Below are 24,224 nucleotides of genomic sequence, written 5' to 3' on the forward strand. Positions count from 1 at the left end.
CCCTATAAAAAGATGAACAGATGTCTCAGCAGCAGTCTTACTATTGTCAAGCTTATGAGTTGTTTCATTATGTGATGTGTTCTCCAGCTCTAAGGTTCTGTCAGTTGTTGTAATAGAAACTCTTACTTTTAAGGTATATCATTCAGTTGTTAAAAGATTCTGCTGTCCTAAACTGTTGGTGGGGATGTAATTTGGTGCAGCCACTATGGGAAACAGTATGGCTTCCTTTAAAAACTAAAAATAGACTTACATATGATCCAGCAATCCCATTCCTGGGCATATATACAGAGGAAACTCTTAATTCAAAAAGATACATGCACCCCAGTGTTCATAGCAGCACTATTTACAATAGCCAAGACATAGAAGTAACCTAAGTGTCCATAAACAGGTGAATGGATAAAGAAGATGTGGTATATATACACAATGGAATACTACTCAGCCATAAAAAAGAATGAAATAATGCCATTTGCAGCAATATGGATGAACCTAGAGATTATCATACAAAGTGAAATCGGAGAAAGACAAAAATCATATGCTATGACTTACATGTGGAATCTAAAAAAAAAAACAATGACACAAATGAGCTTATTTACAAAATAGAAACAGACTCACAGACATAGAGAACAGACTTGTGGTTGCCAGAGAGGGGAGGGGGGAGGGATAAATTAGGAGTTTGGGCTTAGCAGATACAAACTACTATATATAAAATAGATAAACAATAAGGTCCTACTGTATAGCACAGGGAACTATATTCAATAGCTTGTAATCTATAATGAAAAACAATATGAAAAAGAATGTATGTATGTATACAGGCATAGCTGAATTACTGTGTAGCTGCTGCACACCAGAAACTAACACAACATTGTAAATCAACTACACTTCAGTTGAAGAAAAAAAATGGTTCTGGGTGAGCTACAAACAAAGTAAATATATTCTCAGCGTCACTGCCAGCGTGGGTGTTTTGGGTTACATGAGAACTAGGAAAAAAGAGAAAACCTCCACAGTTCTAACTACCGCACTGGTTCTGATCATGCAGAATGTTGGGGACTTGGTGTGACTCAGCAGTGCCCCTTTTATTGAATACATTGCATGCCTATTGGTTGGACTGCCACGAGTCAGGGTGAGAGGCGGAAAACTTTTCCAGAGAAAGGAAAAATTAAAGCATGGTCATCACAGAATTTGGCATCCAGTTGGCTAATTTCGTTCTAAACTGCACCTCACAGATGATTAGGTGATGTGGTCATGGGGTTGGGGGCGGGGGAAGAGAGAGGGAGGTAGCTGGAACTCTGAGATTCTGGGCCTACAGATATGTGTTCTCAGGATGTGCCACCAATTTACAGGGAGCCATCAAGTGAGGTGCCTGAATTTACCCAGGGATCTGTAATATAAACAGAAAATATTAGAAAGTAACCATTTTAAACTATTGCAAGATATTTTAGGCACCTTTCTTTAAAATAAGCAGTTCCCTCCCTTTTATCTTCCTGCTGATCCCATGTCTCCTGGCCACAGTGTCACTGGAAAAAGCAGACCCCGGAGAATCAGGAGTCCCAAACCACTTCATATACTTTGACCAATTCTTTCTTTTTTTTAATTGAATTATAGTCAGTTTCCAATGTTGTGTCAATTTCTGGTGTACAGCACAATTCTTCACTCATACATGAATATACATGTATTCATTTTCATGTTCTTTCTACTTTGACCAATTCTAATGTCCTTTATGCTCTTAGACATTGATGAGAGGGCATGCTTTGCTTTGGGCTGTTTGCTCCAGGAATCACCATTGCCAGTTGGTTATTAGCGCACACTCTTTTGACAAGTTTAAGGGAAAAAAGGACTTGAAAGGAAGGAAAAAGCAAGAAGAGGAAAGAAGAGGTTTTGGCTTATGGAACTAAAAAAACCCAGGTGTGGTTGTCGAGAAGTTCTGGTTCCTGACATGCTGATATCAAATGCTCCAGCATCACTGGCTCCATCTCAGCTCAAGCTTGGGTTTCATATTCAGGTTCTCTCTCAGCGTGGCAGGAAGGATGGTGCAGGGGTTTTAGGCTGACAGAGTCACCAGAACTTCTGATCCCAGAAGGACAGTGCATCTCTCACAACAGATTTGGAGAAAAGTCTTGAGGTGAATTTCCATGGGCCAAGCTTGAGACCTATACCCTTCTTTGGGCAAATAAATTATTGTTGCAAATAGGATGGAATATGCTGACTGGTTAGGGCTGAGCCATATGACCAGAGGTAAGATGGTTCCCTAAAAAGGGGGACACTGAGTACACAAAAAAGTTCCTGTTTACTATAGAAAAGACAACCCAAGGAGGGGTAGAAAATATTTGTAAATCATATATCTGATAAAAAGTTCATCTACAGAATATATAAAGAGCTCCTACAATTTAACAACAAAAAACAAACAACCCAATTAAAAAACGACCAAATGATGGAATAGACATTTCTCCAAAGATATACAAGTGGCCAATAAGCACGCAAAATGATGTTCTAAATCATTAATCATTAAGAAAATGCAAATCAAAACCACAATGAGACCACCACACAAAGAATGGCTATGGTAGCAAAACACAGACATAACAATGATAAGGATGTGGAGAAACTGGAATCCTTGTGCGTTATTAGTGGGAATGTAAAATTATTTTGTTGCTATGGGGAAAAAAAAAGTGTGGTGGTTCTTCAAAAATTTAAAAATAGAATTAAGATATAATCCAGCAATTTCACTTCTGGGTATATGCCCAAAATAATTGAAACAGGGACTCAGAGGTATTTGTGCACCCATGTTTGTAGCACCATTATCTGCAATAGCTCACAGGTGGAAGCAACCCAAGTGTTCATCATAAACAAATAACAAAATGTGATATATACATACAAAGAATATCATTCAACCTTAAAGGAAGGAATTCTGACATACACTATGACAAGGATGAACCTTGGGGACATTATGCTAAGTGAAGTAAACCAGTCACAAAAGGATGAATACTGTTATGACTGTGCTTATTTGAGATATGTAAAGTTATCAAATTCCAGGGGCTGGAGAGAGGGAAATGAGTGTTATTGTACAATGGATGCAGAATTTCAGTTTTGCAAGATATAGAGTTCTGTGGATGGTTGGATGGTTGGTGATGGTAGCACAACAATGTGAATGTACTTAATACCACTGAATGTACTTAATAGCACTGTACACTTAAAAATGGTTAAGATGGTAAATTTCCTGTGTATTTTACCACAACTTTTTAGAAAGTCATGTCCACTACAGAGTTTTAGAAAAGATACAAAGTTGGCCAAGCTGTTTCTAAAAAATGTTTCTCCACTTACCCTTTGGGGACTTTCTTCTGAACATCTTCCAACCAGACACTTCTGAAAGCATGCTGATTCCTCAGTGCTCCAACTTGATTTGCCTGCCCTTATACTAGGTGGCTCTAGAAACTTCGTAATTCCCCACTCTGGTCAGAAGCCTGTCCAGAGCCCCTCTCAGGGCCATGCTTCAGGTCAGGGAGACTCGAAATTGTACCAAAATCTGTCAATGTATGTGTTACATCCAGGAAAAGCATTTTAAAAAGGAGACATCAGAAAATGTGTTTTTAACTAAATGTAAATTAACTCGGCAGCTTTCATTGGTTAGTTATCTTTTGAGTTTCCATATAAAACCAGATATAATTGTGATCACTAAGTCAAATCATCAACTAAGGGCCCTTTTACATTTACCTGCAAAAGTAACATTTTTACTGCACAAAGGCCATTTGTCACATAGGCAACATAGGATGGTACGGTGATGGCAGTTATGCCCACGCAAAGAGAAAAGAGTTAACTCCATCACTTGCGTCTCACATGCTGTCGATTTTCCTCAGGTCATAACTCTACAAGTTCTGAGCAACTCAACTGCAATAGGACAGCCAGATACAGTGCAAAGAGCATAGGTTATGCAGTCTGGTGGTCCACCTGACAGACTTCCGATCCAACACTGCCTGTGCTACCCACCAGTCATGTGACCTTGGGAGGTCCCTTAAACTATATCATAGGACTAACAATACCAACTCTCAAGGATGTGATAATGAGGTAACACATGGTAAGCTCCTGGTTCACTGTATGCCTCCAAATGTTAGTTTCCTTCCTCCTCCTCCTCTGGTATGCTCCCTTAGAGCTGACTCCAAAGCTACGGATTAACTCAAAGCAAGACCCCTGCTCCTGCTCGGTCCCACTGCTCACCTTGCTTCAGTGGTACTGTCTCCACCTCGCCGACACTGCTGAGGTCAGATGAGTAAAACTCCAACAATAATAAAGGCTTTACACAGAAAGAGGTGCATGAATGAATATCCATCTGTGCTCTTCACAGACAGAGGAAAATCATCCCTTTTCTGTTCTTTGAAACCAAGTCTTGAGCTAAGCGTGGTAACAGTGCATATTGCCCAAAGTGGTAATAGTCTGGGGTAGATTTTGCTTAGAAAAGTGGGTCTTCAAAATTTGGAAAATGCACTTATTTGTAAAACTCTAAATGCAACTTAAAAAAAATGATGTTATATCACTTTTTTTTAGTACTCTTTCTAGTGTCTCCCCCACCTCACCCCTGCTGTTTCCATAACTGATGTAGAAGTAATTTCATGAGCTAACTAGGATGGTTTTACAGGTGTGTGTTTGGCATTAATTTTAATTTCTGCTCACATACAAGTTATTACTGCTCACTCTCATGAAATAGTTTATTCCACCATAACATGTATCTTAATGAAAGCCATATTTTTGGGTAATACATGAATCTGTCTAAGAATGAGTGATTAAATCATCTGTCATCCTGTTATAGAGCTTTCTTTAATAGCTTTTTGTTGTTTTGCAAATAAATTAGAAATGTCATGTTGTTTCCACCAGACATAAGCTGGCGATGACTTGTACAAAAGTCACTGACAAAAAGTTCAGAGGCATTTGAATGTCTTCTGGGTTGTAAATACGAGGTTTATCTTTACTAGAAACTGGGGTGAAGCAGGAGATGGGAAGCAGCATGTTAAATTAACTGGTCACCCCGATAATTTTCCTTGGTGCGTGTCAAGCACACACATTCTACATTACTGCCACCTTTCATAGCTTTCACTCGTGCTGTCTAAGGTTGCACAAATGGTAAATTCTTCTTAAATGACTGATTTGATCAGATTAAATTATTTAGGATTTTCTGAACTGCTTTCTGAGTGAGTTACAACGAGGCAAGGTGTCTAACAACCAGCCAGGAAATTGCTGCAAATTCAAGCTTCACAATGAACAATTCTTCCAAATGAACACTTTCAAACACTGGGCTCAGTATCTTCCGTCAAGAACAAGTACCACCAACAGCAACACAAACAGCAACCAGAATCTTTTTTCCTTCATCGTGTTTCCGATCTCTAGGAACTGCAGGACATCTACCAAATTTCCCAAACCAGGAACTTTGACGTCAGGCTGGATTTACCTGAGAATCATTAAATCCTTTTTATTACCATCTTATTCTCTTTGATAGGTCTGTCCATATTCATGGCCGTCGCCTTACTCAGGAGTCTATGAATAACACTCTGGGATCTTCTTTAGATCCCGCACCTCCAATGAGTGGCCAGAGAAACTATCAACTGCTCATCTGGACCCAGAAATCTTGTTTAGGAACCTTTCATTTAATACCTACTGATCCAGGGTACAATCAAAATTCATTAATGACGTATTGAAAAACGTCATGATTTGGTCCTGGTTTATTTTCCAGTCTCATTTCTTACTATTTCCTCTCTTTGCCCTTCCCCAACCACCTCATTCTACTTTTCTTTTACCTACACTCGCATATAGATTTTCCACTTTGAATGCTTCTTACCCATTCCCCTGGCCTTCATCACTTTGCCCTCGGAGTTTCAGCTTGGGAATCATTTTCTCCACGAATCTTCCCTTTGTGAGCTGGTTGGCTGCCTCTGCAAGTTACTCCCCACACGCCCCGTGCTTAGCCCACTTCAGTCTTCCCAGCCTCCCCCACCGAGATGAGGGCCAGGAGTGTGATGAGTTCAGGGTCAGCCCTACCAGCTGTGGTTCAGTGGAGACTGACTTACTTACTGGTTCTTCCACCTCCTCCAACACACACTCTCCTTCAGTTATTTTCATGGAGGTCTCCCCAGAGAACAAGACTGACAGCATCCCTGCAGCCACTGGGCACAAAAGTCTAAGATTTTACGACTACAGAGTCAGTGCCCCATAGGCCCCCATCAAAAATAGTTCATGGGGAGGGAAAATGATCGTTTGGCTTGTACAGAGTCAGTCTGCTTTGTCAGAGATTCCTTAGCAGATTATGTCCGCACATTTTTCAAACTGTGAGCTAACACAGTCCTGAACGGTCATCGGGCTGAGGGACAGGCATTAAAGTCAGAGCTTAGGACAGTTTTTGCTCTGTGAGAGCATCTTTCTTGGCCACAGTTTATCTCCAGAATTGACTTTGGCCTGGTCAGATTTGAGAGGGCTTTGAGGAGCGACCTGTGAATGAGAAATCCAATCCACTACATCCAATAACCGATTTAAAAAAACACAAAACAAACCATGCACAGATGTTAAACAATGGTTATCCTTTGCTACCTAAGGAACATCATACACTTCTCTTCTTTCTTTCTTTTTTTCTTCTGGGATCCAGACTCATGAACCACAGAGTTTAAACATAGATCTGATTTTTAGATGTTTTGTGGCCTTAGGAAATTTAAATAAGCTAAATCTGATGTTGCATATTATTATTTTTTAAATAAAAGAGTAAAAGGAAGAAGCAATCATTGATTCATTATGAACTCCCTGCCCCCCCAGTAGGTCACCCTCAGCTCATGTATAACTTTTTCCCAATACATCTTTGCTTACAGCCATCCTTGCTCTTTATTTTTATGAATTATTAGGCCAGCAAACATTCCATGTAAGTTGTAAAAATTTACATTGGTCCCATCTAAACTTACCTGTATGTTCTCTTTTTCTTTTTTTTAAATCTAGCTCTACCATTTAAAATTTAATTCCAGACCATGATCATATAAATGTTTTCCAATGGTTTATGCATTCATTCAACAAATGTTTCTTGAGTACCTACTATACGCCAGACACTTTCTTAGATACTGGTCATATAGAAGTGAGCGAAACAAAACCAAAACTCTCTGCCTTCACAGAACATACATTCTAGTGGGTGAGTCATCTAGTGCAAAATATAAATAAAGTACGTGTCACGCTGGGTAATTGTTAAGTCTAAGGATTAAGTACTATTAAACAGTAAAGCAGGGAAATGAGGGAAGTGTTGGGTGAGCATGTGCAATTTTAGAGACGGGGACCTATTCATTGATTTGGAGGCTAACGTTTTAAAAAGTTGAGAATGAGGTTGGTCTGAAATTTCCCTCTGGTTTGCATCTGAACAACAGATCTGCAAATAAATCAATACTATACACAAGATAATAAGGGAGCTGTGATTTAACGGATTTATGTTTCAGAAAAACACTCCTTTTACCACCTTTGGAAGCTACTTATAAACCATGCCCCATATTCATCTAAAAGAAACTTGCTTTAAATATTCCAAATGGTATCATTTTATCCCTAATGAAGTGTGACTACATGACACATGACATTTAAATGTAACTACCCATATGTAAAAAACTATGTTAACTCACATCTTTTCAGTACACCTGCCCACTTTCAGTCTTAATTTGTGACATTTTACTGTGTGGCATCTCAGTTTGCCTTAAGTGCAAATTGTGTGATTTAGGCACAAACCAGGGGAGGTAAGAGACGGCATGAACCTAACTACCAACTTCACATTATTTAGAATTGAGTCAAATACACACAACAGAAACTCTACAACATGGAGGGTGAAGAAAATGAAAACATTTCCAAAGGTATTTATTGAGAAGTAGTAAAGATGTACATATTTTTACAAGCTTTTAATATTAATTTACATTTTTTAAATTATGTAGGCCCCAATGATCTATATTTTACTAATACGTAATAGAAACCCTTGACTTTGTGAGGTTTCCATATTGCTACCATTACTGTGGTTGGGAGGCAAAATGCAACTTTGGCTCAAGATGCTTGTTTGTTTTGAAAAGAAATACTAAATGCCATATTCACTGAGAATGTAGGCTTGTCATAAACAAATGTGCATTACAAACACCAAAAACCCTTCATACTGGAGCATTCTGTTGGTACTATTTTGAATCTTAGCTCACCAGAGACTGAGGAAAAAAACATTTTAATAGAGTTATTACCTACTGTTTGTGCACAAACTGCATGATACTAAATTTTTTTTTTTTTTGCTCTGAATTTGATTTACAAATCTTTGCAGGGGAGAGTGACTTAATCTTGTCTGTTACACTCCTGTAGCCAGGCCACCTGTTTTTTGGAGGTAACACAAGGTGGTTGGTTACTTGCCCTGGTGATATACCAAGTTTGTACACATAGGAGCCCAAAACCCATTTTGGCGACAGAACACTTTTCAAATTGGTTTATAATAAGGCACAATATTCTGTATGTCAACAGCATGTGGGAATTGCCACAGGGGCTGGCTTTTGGTTTGTTGATTTATTTTTTTGTTTTTCAGGTCAGAAAGGAAGAGGATCTTGGGTTCCTAAGCTGGGAAGGGAAGCTTTCTGGTCTGAAGTCGCATGACAAACTTGTGGGCCCAGTGGCCTGCACCACCGTTGTACCAGACAAGCTGTTCTCTGTCAACCTAGCATTTAGGTTTAACATTGGCAGCCTTTTCGGAACACATAATCGGAGAAGATGTCTGTGAGAAACAGCACTGGTGACGCCATCAGCGGCCCTTCTCTTCGCCCTGTGAAGGGGCATTCCTTTCTTTATCTGCAGGCTTAGCAGCATAAACCTTGCTTGTTTGATATGAAAAATAATTAAAAATTTAGATGTAATGCCGCAATTCTCTCATTTAAAGAAACAACTGGCTAGAAAGTAAAGAAAATTTTGTCTTATTCACAGTAATAAATATTTAAGGTTTTAGTGCACAAAGTAGATTTAAGTATCGATAATCAATGCAGCTCTTTAATTTTGTCAACTATTATTTGCAAGCTAAAGGCCAGGAGAAATGGAAGATTTATTATTAGTATTATTATTATTACTATTATTAGTACTATTAGTAGTATCCCAACCTTAATTTGTCTGTAACATTACTTGGGGCAGAGGTAGCCAAAAGCTACAAAATTTAAAGAAGTTTAAGGTCTATATGTGATGAAATCACAATCTTAAAATCTGTAAAATTGGTTCTCAGTCTCTTTCTGCCCAGTGTAAACATGGCCTTAGCATTCAGTAAAGAAATACAGGTTTATAGCCTGGGAAATAAAATCACATTTCCATAATGAATGTTGTGATCAGTGTACAAAGCCCTAATCTTAGGGGAGCCATGGAAGCATGAGATTATGATTATCATGGACCAGACTCTGATTAGGGCCACTGCTTAGTAGCTGGACTCCAGGTTCCACAGTGTGACATTTTAAACACAGGACTGCAGGTGTAAACACCAGTAAAACATTCCTGGATCTTGAAAGTCTTAAATTTCCACAAGGGAAATCATGTCATAGAAAATGACAGGAGAACCTGTATCGTGTTCTTAACATGGGCTACACACCAAGGAAAAAAAAAACAAAAACATGCAAACACAACGATGACAGGCTCTCCTTGCACTGAATGAAGTCCATTGTGCAGTAATGGTACAGGCAGAAACCAAGGTGCACAGGTCTGTAACGGAGAGAAACTGGATTGATGTGTTAAGACGGAGAACCAGATACTATTTCACTGTTGTGACTTTAGTAATGCTGCCAAGATCCGACTCACTTGTTAATTTCTTTTATGATCAGAGTCTAGGTAAAATTTTCATTGATTCACTTCTTTCCTTAGAAACCATCTGGGCATTCACCTTCCACTACTGATGACACTTCGTTTTTGCAATGGCATTGGGAAGAAATGCACTTAGCTTTATTTTAAGCCCTGTTCACTCAACATGGATTTAAAGCCATGTTCATGTATATTCTAAAAACATTTGGGTGATATTTGCTTATGATTTCCATCAGAATATTTTCCTCTACACAACTTACACGTATCAAAAAGTCAAACTCCAAACAGTGTAAGTCATCATGAATATGGCTCTTAGTTTTCTCCAGTAAAATGGTAGAAAGGATACTCGAGACTTCAATATACATTTCACTTTCTAAGTAAAGGTCCCACAGTCTTTCCCAAACCTTCCGCTTATGGTTGGATGCACAAATAGTTGCCTCATACAATTATTGGAATTATGAAGAACCCAAATAAAACACAAGCTTTCCTTTATTATTGTTGTTTTCTTATCGCAACAAGTACTCGGTTTCTCGCTGATGCATTATTAAGCTTTGATTACTTGAATTTTAAATTTGGTCATCTTAAGAATGATCACAATGGTTTTTGTCTTTCATTATCTACAGAGATTTTTTTTTTAACCAAAGTTACATTGTAACACACAAACGCTGTCTTGTCTTTAAGGCACAACACATCAGTATGAACATTCTATTTGCCAAACTTAAAAAAGAGACATTATTAGATTCCCTTTTCCCCACCCGTGTCCCGCCCCAACAAATGAAAGAAAAATTGCATCCACTTTCAAAGTCAGCTACTAATAAAGTCACAGTAAATTATTTTCATCAATAATTTACACAAATTACAGGTCTAGATAGGACTGTCCTTACACAGTCTGAGTGCATTCCAATTCAGATTTTCTGGGCTAGGTAGGCTAAAGTCAGATTCAAACCTCAGGGCTGAGAGATCTCCCATTTTGAGGAATGTTGTTAAACACCACCTTGTCAGACGGAGACTGTGTTGGTGTTTTGCCAGGGTAAGAGTTCTTTGCTAAAGCTGTTAATTCCAGTTAGAACGACTCATTCGGTGTGGACCAGCAATCTCCACAGACTTTTTTTTTAAAACCGTTAAAGTGTTGTAAGTGTAAGACCATAGAGCTTCCTTTCTGTAGCACTAAAGTTTAATTCCGTTCAAGCAATCAGAATTCTTCATTCTGGAATTCTCATTCAATATGATTTCATCCTTTAAGACAATTTGTATGTGTAAAGCCAGAGGCATTGAATCACACATAAAAATTCAGTGTACTTGAAATATAAAAAAAAAAAAAAAACCAAAAAAACAAAAACAACGGATCTCCAGCTAGAGAACACAGTTACAAATACTCTAATTCCAGTGCTTGATGTAGAGCCAAGAGGTCTGAGTGACTTGATATCCTCCAAAAGGGCATGTTGTGCTGCGTGGGCGAGGGAGGGAGGGAGGGAGGGAGGGAGGGAAGAGAGACGGGGAGGGAACGGAGAGAGATCATAACCATGGTCTCAGTGAAGCAGCAGCACACACACACACAACGCGCAGTTCACCCAAGTTCAAGGGAGGGAGTTCACGGGAGGGACGATCTTATTTAAAGACTCGGTAGCATCAATGGGATATTGTCAAAGTAAAAGAGAAATAGATCTGAACTGTATTTGAATGGTAATGAAAGAAAATAATGAACTTTCTAAAGTAGTTAAAGATTTATTTTGGGAAAGTATCATGACTAATATCGGCATCTGGGAAAGCAAGCTGAGCATCAAAATCCTACGTGGCTGAAGGAAAGCATGTTTTAACCACTGCATTACTCCTTAAGGTTTATCTCTCGGTTATAAGTAAAATTAAAAAATGATAAACTTCCTAGATCCAAGGTTTTTGTCTATTTGAGAGGAAGAGGGTGAATTCCTTTCCACATGAAAAAGAATCTGAAGCTGGACTATATAAGGTAGAAAATCATGTAGGGATGATCAAGTTTCTTGCTTGTCTGGGAGAAGTAATAACTGAAGCCAGCAAAGTTGACCTGATTCATTTCGTTGGTGTGGGACTGAGGGAAGCACTCCAGCACGCATGCTCAGTGGGGGAGATAGCGCCCTCTGAAGGTGGCGAAAATCAGTTCTTATGGGCAAAAAATTCTTAGACATTACAATATATGTGTAATGTATATATACCAGTAGGTATATGTGTAGAGTTAAAATTTCACGAAAGGTTGTGATTAGGGAAAAAACACAGATTATAATGAAAACAAGAAAATAAGGTATTATAGCAATTAATAAAACCAAAGCATTGTTTGTAAGTTTGGGCTGATGACATCTTGTAGAACATATATGTATAGAATATATATTTACATGGAAATATATATATTATATATGTAACATGGAAAATACACTTTATTATAAAAATTAGTAATTAAAATAATAATCACTATTGTTAGAAATTTTTTTTACTGTTTAATATGGTAGCCACTAGCCCAGTGTGGATATGGGGCCCTTGAAATGTGGCAAGTTCAAAATACATGCTGAATTTCAAGGACTTAGAATTTTTTTAAAATGTAAATATCACATTAAGAGTTTTTATATTTACTAGACATTGAGACAATAATATTTTGAGTATGTATTAAAATATATTACTAGAATTAATTCTACCTGTCTCTTTTTACTTTTTTTTTAAACAAGGGTTCCAAAAAATTAAAAATTACAAATATGGCTTGCATCATATATTTCTATAAAGGAGCACAGTTAAAACTTTGAAATTTCTTCTTAAATTGACAAAGCAAACTATGTTTTTAGATCAAATTAAAGCACAGAAATTCACCTAGAAGTAATGTTTTTTAAATTCAGCTCAGATCTATTTGTAATAACAAAATGGAACTTTATATTTCTGCACATGCGATTACAGCTACATCCAAGAAAAGCATGCATTCTGAATACTAGAGAAACCAATCACCTGTGTTTCAAAATAGACTTACAAGCCTTCACCATCACCAAAACTGTACCTACATAAACAACCATTTGGAAATAGCATTCTAACCGAGGTTTTTACCCACTTGGAGTCATGCCTTTTCTTCCTGAAGATTACTTTAGGGTGTAAAGCAGAGGTTTAACAACTGGTATACCAAGTCTAGTTTTTCCCACCATGGGTAAGTGGGGTAGACTTTACAAGTTTTAATTTTCAAAGGCATATAATGTTTCTGTTTGGGGAAAGTGAATTTTATCAGCCCTGACCTAGATATGTGTGTTTCACATTGGCTAAAAGACATGCAAAAGCTTGCTGTAGTGGCTGCATTGACTGTTCTTTGCTGTACATAATTATGGTGCCAATGTGAAAAACAGAAACAGCACAGACTCTGGACACTGACAAACTCCAGAAGATATTTCAACTGGAAGGATTTCAAGTAGTAGTTAGCTAGGAAAGTTGTATTTCTTGAGGCTGCATCCCTGACCTCATACAGAATGTCCTTGGGACCAGAGTGCTGTCTTGGGTCACTGACACTCCTAATTTAGACTGAGGTGCACCGTGGGAGGCTGAGTCCGCACCAACTCTCTTAATGTTATGGAAAAACTTGGAGAATTTCAGGTATGGCTTCCAACACTTCACTTTCTAAACCTTCTAAAGTGGAAGCTCTTTCTCTTTCTCCATTGTTTGATTTGAATTGACTACAAACATAAATCATTTCTTTTATCTTTGTAGTATCACTATAAACTTTTCTAGGAAACTGTCTGTTGTTTTTTGGGGGGTGTGGGGGTGGAGAGAAATAGAAATCAGGTGAACAGTCCAGTCCGTGCAATTGTTTAGTGAAGGCTTTATTAGACGATGATCTGAAATCTCCTCAGCATACTGAGGACAACTTTTGTTCTGTGTAAAGCAATATACACTGATATGTCCTTGTTTCACAGTACTAATCCATCATTTTGCTTGTTTTATAAATTATATCACTTGTATTCTGGCTAGATGATATATATATGTTTTTCTTTTCTTCTTTTGTTTTGGTTAGTGGAGGTACTGGAGATTGAACGCAGGACCTTGTGCATGCTAAGCATGCGCTCTACCACTGAGCTATACTCCCACTGGCTAGATGATATTTTGCTATCATCCGGTGAAGGAAGCAGTAGATCTCAGTGTTGTGTTGGCTGATAGTCTGGTATCTGGGGCCAATTTTGGTATCGTTCTCCTTTTGATACTAAACCAACCATTTAATGTTTTTTTTAATTGCCTTGATTTCTCCAGAAATATGGGCCAGATGAAAAGGCTGATTTAAATACCTAGGGCCTATGAGATCTTCTGAATATATTCACAGCCAGCTGCTTGGCTTCAATCCAGCACCAATGACTCACCAAAACAGGGAACACTCTCCTAGAAGATGTAAGGCACATTGCCTCTGCCTCTAAGTCTCTCCAACAAGTTGGTACAACAGGATTTGAATAATATATCCCATTCCAATAGCATTTAATAAATTCTCTGGCAAGTTTTTTCCTTCTGCTATGAAAGCTACCCTCAACATTTACCATCATGGGGAACGATTACTAGCGGGCACTCACAAGGACCATACAGCACAGAGGATGGATGGAAAAAAGACTTAAGAACTGAGCCACTCACATGATTTTCTATGGAGCTCCTTAAGCGTCTTTATCTTGGTGAATTTCACGTGCTTAAAAATGGTTATTTGCCCATCTTTCTCATATCTGTGTGTATTATACACATACACACACAAATAAGTATAACTAAATTTTCCTACATATCTTACAAAGTTTCAGGCAAAAAATGCTAGACTCCAAATGGTTTATTTGAATGTAAGTATTGACCTTCTCATGCGCTTACTGCTTCGCATCTATAAATTGAAATCATTTGTCAAGCTGCCACTGGGCCAAACTACAGGAATGCAAACAAAAAAGCTTGCATTAGAAGGATCACACCAACATTGTTTGAAACGGGTTACCTTTTTTGCTGCCTGTTCTTCTTCTACACCATCCCCAATTACAACATATACTACTTTTCTGCCAAACCTTTGCATTATTCGTTCAAAGCAACTTTCTTTTCCTGGAAGATAAACAAGATAAAGTTCAGAGTGAAGTTACCTGGTTAGCGGCATGCTCCTCATCTCGGCCATCTCCAATCACAACATAAGTTATGTTAGTGCCAAATCTGGACACTATACGCTCAAAACAGCTTTCCTTGCCTGAAAAACAATGCACTGCTTATTCTTCCAGACATTGCAACCGTTAACGTAAAGATTCATACAGTGTTAAGTTACTTTCTCTTGAACGTCCATCCCTTAAACTGGCTTGCAAACTCCGGGTTTCTGGAATCAACAAGTTCGGTTGAATCCTCAAAATCTTTACTTGACACAGATGGTTAAACGAATGCATCTCGCACACCAAAAGAGCCAGCAGGGTTATACCCAGAAAAAATGTTAGTACCCTTCACTCCACCGAAAGAATATAGGAACAACCTTATAAGTGACTATCAGTTTTAACATTTATTTGTGTAATTCTACACATCAATTGTACCTAGTTTGTTCGAAGTAGTATAGACACGTCAGCTAAAAATATTATTGTGAAAAATTAAAGGTTCACCTAGAAGGAAAGAGGAAATACTAAGATACGGATTTACCTGGATAAACAACTCCTTTCTTCAAGCGTCTGGGTGCTAGTCTGCTCAGATTAATTGTACTAAGGGTACCGTCTGCTCGGGCCACAGCACTGGTGACACCAGTGCCCTCTAATCGTTCTATGGAAATAACACCATGAAATTTCTACGTGTTCTTTGTCTTTACAAAATTGGCATGATTCTCTGAATTTCATTCCCAGAACGCTCATGCAATCGTGGCTAGTTTCGCATTTTTCTCCCTTATTCTGATGTTCAGAACTCCAAAAAATACTAGATTAGAGGGAAAAAAAAATTTCCAGATGAAATACAAGGAACAGTTTGGCCAAGAAGAATCTTGTCCTTATTAGAGGAAATGTTTACGCTTGTGTGGAAACTAATTTATCAAAAAGCAAAATCAGGTTTGATGCATATTCATCCTGCATAAACACACACAGTTATGTACGAATTGAAGGGGATTGATATCAGGGCCCTGAAGTGCAGCGCTCAGGACAATGAGGAATTTACTTTATGAAAGCTTGGCTCTCTTGAACTATACTCCCCAAAATAGCTGCAACTGGGGGCTTTTTCTGACTGTGCCAATGTCAGAACTCTGCAGGGTTATTTTTGGTAGGGGATTTTAGGATTCTAAACTCTTGTCAAGCTGCCAGAGCCTAAGTTTGTTGACCTTCCGGGCACATTATACAACCCATCTATTTCCCCAGGCATTTCCTTGACAGGCAACAGAATCCATGAGTTGCTTTCTTTTAACTCTTTCACACAGCAGAAATTGGTGAGATGTTGTTTTTGAAAGTTTACTTGAAGTCTTAAGTCTGTGAAAGGCACTTGTAAGTCAAAGATGGCTCCACAGATAGATATGATCTAAATAAACTAGGTTGTAGCTCTTTGATTGTTATTGAATATTTTTGGAAATGTGGATTTCCAGCCATTCATGCGTTATGAATGCTCCAGTTATGTTTGCTGATTCATGAAATTCTTTTTTTTTTCTAGAATTAAGGATACTCATCTGATACTCCTTTGTAATGCCAAAACAGTATTTTTACTTTAGATCTAGATTATTGCACATACAAGGATGTAATACCATATACCGTATTAATTAAAATATAAAATACTATGGCTTAAGATACTGTATATTATTTAGATAACATGTGCCATAATGAAATATAATATAAATGTGTGTGTGGTGTGTGTGTGTGTGTGCGCGCGCGCGTGTGTGTCTGTGTCTGTGTGTGTGTATAGTCAGAACTATCCAGATACTGAGTTCAGAATTCACAGGCAACACTTTTCATAAGATGTGCACGTATACAAAGAGTTGCAGGCAACTTTGTTATCTGAGCTGTATTCAAATTTGCTTGATATTCTATTTTTTAAAAAACAGGTTTATTTATTTAACTTTTGGGGGGTAATTAGGTTTATTTATTTATTATACTTTAGAGGAGGTACTGGGGATTGAACCCAGGACCTCCTGCGCGCTAAGCATGCACTCTACAACTTGAGCTATCCCCTCTCCTTGCTTGATATTCTAATAGAAAAACTGATGAAAGAGGGAATCACACAGAGACATGCATTAAGAACATGTCCCCAAACACAGATGTGAACATATTCCATACAGAGTTAGAAATAATTTTCTTACCTATTTTAGTTGCACTGTAAATATTCTCAATGGGAAAAGCACCTCCTAAACTATAGAGCAGAACTTTCGCAAGTGCTGGGATCAGCTGGGTCGTCGTCACCAGGACATTCACGCAGTTACTCCTAAGACAGGGAGGAAACAGGCACATTTGTCTTCTAAGACTAAATAACTTCTAATGTACACATTTTAAATGATCATTGCAGCCTCTCAATTCCATAATCAATGGCTGCTGATAATCTAATTGTTCAATATCAACAGTTATTTGTGGTGCCCACCACCTGGGAGGCACAATGACATCCCAAAAAGAAGGAAGTGAAGGAAAATAAGCAAAAAGAAGTTTGCCCCCACCTCCTCCACCCAGAGCACAAGCTAGACAGGAAGACAGACAAGTAGACAGACCCCCGCAATAAGAAATGTGTTCTAGGACAAAGATCTCCTCCGGTCCCTGTGGAAACCCACAGAAGGATACCTGCTTCGGCCAGCAGCAATCACGGGAAGGTTATTGGAGGGGTCATGGCTTAGCTCTAAGTTTTACAAGTATGCAGCTTTCATAAATTTGCACATGTACAAAGAGCTGCAGGGGACTTTGTTATCTGATGCAGATTAGGTCTCTTTTAGGGCGACAGGACTCTGTGTCCTAGGGTTTTCAGAGCCTAGGAAAGTAGAGGACACAGTCAGAGAGGAGGTGATGGTACGGGGAGGAGAAGTTTTCGGATTTTGTTTAAGAAACAGCCCAGAGAGACTCAATCGAGGGATTGACAAGTGGTGGAACCTGAAGAAGTAAAAATGAAGAGGATCCTTATTTAGAAGAGAAGGGGTTGAATCCCTGAATCTCCTTCTCCACAACCAAGGGCAAACTGCATTTACGGGCCCCGGGTTTAAACACAACTACAAAGGCTCTACCTTTTGAGAGTGAAAATCTCCCATTTTGCAGTTAACAACTGTTTCTTTCACGGTAGCATCAGGGGGAGACAAAGGAAACACCAAGACAGTAAAGACTGTTAGCCTGAAATCCAGAAAAGAATGGACTGTGTGTGGCCCTTCCTTCTGGATTACAGGGAAACGGAGCAGCCCTGCCTGGAGAGGCTCAAACCACACATGTGAAATTGGGAATCAGAAGGAATATGGCTATGCCCTTTTCTCTACTGGATATTCTGTATCACGAGCCTTTACTACATATTTGTGTGGGGCCCATAAAATATTCTCTAGAATTCTGCAGATTGATTTTCAGAAAACTGGTCTCAGGGGCAACTCAGAAAAGCAAGTTGAATGCTAACTTCTCATGGGATGTGTAAGTGCTCGGTCCACAGCACACTTCGTATTATGCTTTATGCAATTTAGACATATGCATAAGGAAAACTATAATTTATTCAAAAAAAATTATAAAACCTTTATAATGATAGCCTTTCAAAACATTTTTTCATTTCTAAACTATCTCCAGAGACACGGGACTTTGTAATAGGAGCTCCGACTTCTGGAAGCAGGTGATGAGGTTTATCAATTTTTATGGGACAAAGAAACAAAGACTTCGAGAGGTGGAAGTTTAATAACTATCTTCAACACAATCTTAAATTTTACTAATTAAAAAAATAAAGAACTAGAAAATGACTTGCCTATGATCAGACAAAAATTCCCCCAATAGTGGCAGATGATTAAGAATAATACACTAACACGTGACGACATTGTGACACAAAGTTCTATACAATGTTCTATCAAAACAAGGTGCTATTCAACGTCATATACAGATGAAGGTTACAGAAGGAAAACATGGTGAAATAAAACAAAGCACAGGCTTTTTAAAAGTTTACAGATGTAGTTTTGAATTCCAGCTTCACCACTCACACTATATGATATTTGGAATTACATCTTTTCATTACAAACAGCACATATTTATAAATTGCATATATATACACGTTTATAAAATGCAGGCAAATAAGGAAGAAAATGAAAAGCATCAATTAGTAACCACCCAGAGACAGGAACTGATCTCCCCATTCTGAGTATTTACTTTTAGAGTTTCAGTTTACATATAGATTTTTTTCCCATTAGGATGCTAGTACATATATAATTTTGTATTTTACTTTTTTCATTTGTTTATATCATGAGCCTATTTATTTATGTCACAGTGTCTTAACATTTTCCCTCTCCCAACAAAACCTAATAGATGCAAATTATTCTATCCTGTGGCTCCACCAACATCTTTTAAAGTTAAGCTTAGTGTTTGATTTCTTAGTATTACAAATAACGCGACCTCACAAATTTTTCCTATACATATGCTTATGTCCTTTAACTATATTCACAGAAGAGGGATTACAGCCAGAGGGCACATACTTTGCTGCAGGCTCTGATACAGAATTCAGCAGCATCTGCTTTTCTGATATCCTAGATGTTTTGTGAAATTTACCAATAGGGTAATATATGTGGACAACGTGGCAAATTTCACAGTACTTAAAACTTCAATATGTAATGCCTTAATTTTCCCTTTCCTTTTCTTGTCATAGAACAATTGATTAAAATCATACACCCATGAAGTTGCTTTAAGGCCATGTATTAATAAGGATCTACATATAATATATTATGGGTAACACACAGACAATCTATTTGACAATGCAATAACCTTTGGTTTTTAACTATCATTAGAAATAATGAAAGCATCGTCCACTGTATTTTACACACATTCGGGGGTCGGAGCCCTCACATTCCAGCTTCTTTGTCCTTTGGTCATCATGTCACCAGTCACAGAGATCACAGGCAGAAAGTCCTATTTTAGAACAGCTTTAATGGTTAGACAATTCTTCCTACAAAGAGCCAGAACCTCGCTTACTAGGATTCTTACTCATCGGTACCCTTTCCTCTACAGAATCAGAGAGAAATGTCATTTATTTTCAGCCTAATAGCTCAAACAGCTGAAATCTATAATCGTGTTCCACACATGGCTCTTCTTCAGACTAAACTCTGGTTCCTCCCTCTAACTGTCCCTTTTATGTGATTTCCATAGCCTAAACCCTTCTGGCCACTTTGCTGGACACAAGATGCTTCAAATATGTCACAGCTCCTGTAGGAATGAGGTGCTCAGAACTGAGCAACGTACTCTGGATTTCCCAGCCTGACCCAGGAACCTACTGTGCCCTGCCCTCTCCATTTAGACTTTCTGCTATCAACGTGATGGCTGGTCGTGTCACAGGGCTGGAAGCCACGTGCATCAGTTGGGACACGCCGCTCACTCCCATGTTCTGAATACTGGACTCTCCTTTCACCCTGCCAAGGTTTCTCTGTATCTGGATTCAATCAGTTCACATACAAACTCTTCTCTGAATTTTGTGTTACCCACACATTTGCTAAGTATGGTGTTATTTATTCATCCAACTCAGAAACAAAACTAAAGAACAGAATAGCACAAAGATTTAGCCCCACCTTACTAGCGATCATCTTCCAGATTTACATTATTTTATTAATTTACATTTATGGCACATGGTATTCAACTAGTTACATCTATTCAACCCTATTATCTACATTAACAAGTCAGCATTTCATTGTTTAGATCAAACAACACAAGGGAGACACAATTTTCAGGAGCTTTCTCTTGTGTTTTGATGTATTTAAATTATGTTTATTATCTAGAATGGCCTAAAAGACTTAAAAACATGCATTCACTGTATAAACAGTATGGTTTTATTTTTGCCATCATCTCCTTACTTTGCCACCAATAGAGTGCTGTCTTTTTTTAAATTTTGGAATTCAAATGACATTCCCATGGGGTTTGTCAGGGGTTATGAGGAGAGAAGGGTAAAGGTAGAATCCTCTGGTTATTCTGAGAAGCAGCAACTCCCATCCTCCACCCCAAAACACACACACACACACACACACACACACACAGTGAATTGTTAGGTCCCTTCAAACTCTAAAATAGTCTGGGAATTAAAACATTTTTATATTTGTTATGCTATTAGAACTCCATCTTCAATACATGTAGGAACTGCAAAGACACCGCTTACCTAGTACTAATGATTGATAAAGATTTAAGTGCATTTGTTAGCCAGGAGTCTGTCAGACCTTCGATCTCGGCCCTCAACTGCAGCCACGCATCTCTCTTGGCAGGGCCAAGGAGTCCTGCAACACCAAAAAGCAAGGCAGAGTCAGGAGATGAACATTTTTCAGCAATGCCTAGTTTGGTCTCCCTTCTGTCTAGTATAGGTAATTTCTCTTCCTGCCTATATCAGAAATGAAGAGAGAGATGGATATCAACACAGATCCTTTGTTTCAGAATTGATCATCCATCCATTCATTCACTCATTCATTCATTCCACAAACATTTACTGAATAACTTTTGGATGTTGGGTTCTGGGCTAAAAATTAGCAGTGTGACATTGAAAAGTGGGTCTCTACCCTTACTGATCCTAGCATCTGGCACAGTGGACACAAATCACCTGAGGAGCTTTGATGACACCCCAGCCTGGGTCCTACTCCAGAAGACTGATACTATAGGCCTTGAGGAGAAGTCCAGCTCTACCAGCCCAGAGATAACAAATCTCAAATTCCATGGTTGTCTGAAAATGCTTAGCTTCCTAATAATCACAATCATCACCACTGTGAAACAGTAATAATGACATTATCACATACAGCTATGGAAATGTATAGAATTTGTTTTTATCATTAGTGCTCAAGCTATCAGAAATACTTAATTTTGTAAAAAGGAGTTAAGAGTTTTGTTTAAAATCCTAGAGCTTGATAGAGTATGGTTGAAAACTACATTGATTAAAAAAAGAGAAGAGGTAGGCATACTAATTTCTTATTCAAAAAGCCCTCCCTTTCATGATAAAACAAGATCACATAAGTTTATCAAAAAAGAAAGTTTCTTATTTAAATCATATTTCAGAATATTGGGAGTACATATAGAGGTGGATAATTTTTTTAATCATAATTTATAGTTTCTGGCAAGTCTCATTTCTCTTCATTTCAATAAAGAGATGCTAACATCACAAAAAAAGGATTCATCTCTCATTGTTTAAACTTTTTAAGCTATAAGACTATTAGTAATCTTATCAATTTTAAAATTTATTTTAATAATACCCTTTAAGAGGGAAATAATGACACACCTGAATGATAAAAGTTCTTTCATATTTCCCAAAGGGATTTTTATTTTAAAGTTAAATTGATTACCTACAATTGATTTTTAATAGAATAGCTATTTGTTTGATTTTACAAAATTATCTTCTATAAAGTGTTAGAGTGAAATTAGGAAACCTGAGTTGTCTGCCTAGAACTCCGGACAAGTCAGTAGCCTGCAGGAGCCTATTTCTTATTTGGAAATGAAAGACTTCCACATCTAAGCTCCATTTGGTTCTAACATTATTATTGTGTATGGTTCTATGTGGTTTTGTTCTCTTGTAGTTACTGAGTATCTATTGAGCATCTATTATGTGCCCCAAGGCTAGCTAGGCACTGGGGATACAGACACACAGCCCACCCTCACAATGTGTATGGTGTGTGTAACATATATACTACAGATGAAACCTTTATTACTACATTGTACTCTATGAATATAGGTGAATATACACATCTATAGTATGCACATATATAGTTAGCTTTATCAATTTTAGTTTCCAGTTTATACTCCTCAAACATCTTTCTGTTTAAAAAAAGAGACACAAAGAAACAAAAAAACCCTGGGAGAAGAATCTTATGTGACCTCATAACTAATCCTAGGATCGTATTGACCTGAAATTGATCCTAATAAGAGAAAATCAAGGTTTATTATACCAAGAAGCACATCCAAGATCTTAGTTTTGACGTCACAGGTTTTGATATCACCTGTAATTTCTGAATGAGTATAAAATGGTTTAGCTACAACCTACAGAGTATTTGGACTTTTGAAAACCATGGTGTAGTTAACACAATACATGGCAAAGGTGTATTTTCATGTAACATGCAATTTTTAAAAGGATAAAATAGACTTGTTGAAGTCTTTGAAATGACATAAAGCACTGTTTAGATTTCTTTTTGATAGGATTCCAGAAAGGTCATGATTGCTAACAACTCTGCTTCGGTGACGGGGGTCTTCTTTCCACGGCCTCCATCAGTGCCTCTATCTGGTTCTCACTGACAGCGTCCCAGATGAAGAAGAGTAAAATCACCGTCCTGCTATTAATCATGACCAAACAGCCGGGCACAAAGAATCCCTCATTCTTTTGACAGTGCTGCATGCTTTATTTTGCAGTTAAGTTTCCCCCCACCCTCCCCACTCTAAGAAACTTAAAATTCTGGCTCATGGAGTCCAGCAGGAGATCTTGGCATTGATTTTATAGAAGGATAGTCCCTGACATGAAACATGAAACCACAGTTCAAATTGTACCTCTACCTACAGTACCTTTATTACACTGTAAAAGCCACACATACCTCCCACATTGTTCTTGTAGGTGTTGTATAATTCTTTTACTCTTCTGTAACGAAAAGCCAACTTCCTCATCCAGTCAACCCCTCCTCTTACACCTGTTGGCAAACAAAGGTTTGCACTACTTGCAGCTGCATGGAAGCCATCAGTTGCAAAACTGTAGGTACTGCAACACCCAAAATACATTAAAAAGAAATAAAAGAAATAATTACATGTGCAAAACTTCACAGCTGAATTTCTGTAGGAAAAAGCATACGGAAAGGCATGGCTTACCTTAAGTCCTGCCCATTATCATCAGAGGAGACATCGTCTATGTGAACTTGGTCACACTCCTGTTAAAAACAGTGGGAAAGTTGTTTTTCAAAGGATGCTCAGCACCAAGGTTGAAGCTCTTTGCATCTCGCCATTTGATCAGGCTGTGGCCAGAAGATGGCAGCATCTGCCCATTCATCCCACCCTCGCACGCCAGGAAATGGCCCCATTTCTACTCAGTGAGCTAGAAGCCCAGAAGAGACCCGTTAAAGGGGGCCTGAAAACATGTGGGCTTATTTAGAGGAATTAAAACAATAATTGGAATCTTAAAATTATTGATAAGAAATTCTCCTTCGAATCTTTACAAGAACCACTGGTGTTCACTTTCAGGCATCTCTGTTGTGCACGCTTAAGTACAGAAGCAAAGCTAATCTGAAGATACTCAAAACTTGTTTGGTCGGACACCTCAGGGGTTTACTATTATTTACTATTTGTTGAGCAACAACAGAGGGGTTTGATGATTATGATGTCCTG

At 38.1% G+C, this 24,224-nt stretch overlaps 1 protein-coding gene across 11 annotated transcripts in view; it reads right to left on the minus strand.

Annotated features, from left to right (window-relative positions):
* Positions 1-7,789: 7,789 nt before the first annotated feature.
* EYA4 (EYA transcriptional coactivator and phosphatase 4) overlaps positions 7,790-24,224 on the minus strand; it is a 243,609-nt gene continuing 227,174 nt past the window's right edge. For 3 of the 11 annotated variants that reach the window (XM_031456360.2, XM_010988694.3, XM_031456355.2), the window contains 6 exons: positions 23,712-23,770; positions 23,444-23,604; positions 21,043-21,157; positions 17,048-17,169; positions 14,747-14,847; positions 7,793-11,239 (listed from right to left, as the gene is read on the minus strand). In XM_031456360.2, coding sequence (XP_031312220.1) covers positions 11,159-11,239; positions 14,747-14,847; positions 17,048-17,169; positions 21,043-21,157; positions 23,444-23,604; positions 23,712-23,770 — 639 coding nt within the window. In that variant the 3' untranslated portion in view covers positions 7,793-11,158. Of the gene's footprint in view, positions 11,240-14,746; positions 14,848-14,885; positions 14,987-17,047; positions 17,170-21,042; positions 21,158-23,443; positions 23,605-23,711; positions 23,771-24,224 lie in introns of all 11 variants that reach the window. The other 8 variants (XM_064486679.1, XM_031456357.2, XM_031456362.2 and 5 more) reach the window with 6 other exon arrangements.

Source organism: Camelus dromedarius, chromosome 6 (genome assembly GCF_036321535.1).
Source record: "Camelus dromedarius isolate mCamDro1 chromosome 6, mCamDro1.pat, whole genome shotgun sequence".
Taxonomy (NCBI): Eukaryota; Metazoa; Chordata; class Mammalia; order Artiodactyla; family Camelidae; genus Camelus; species Camelus dromedarius.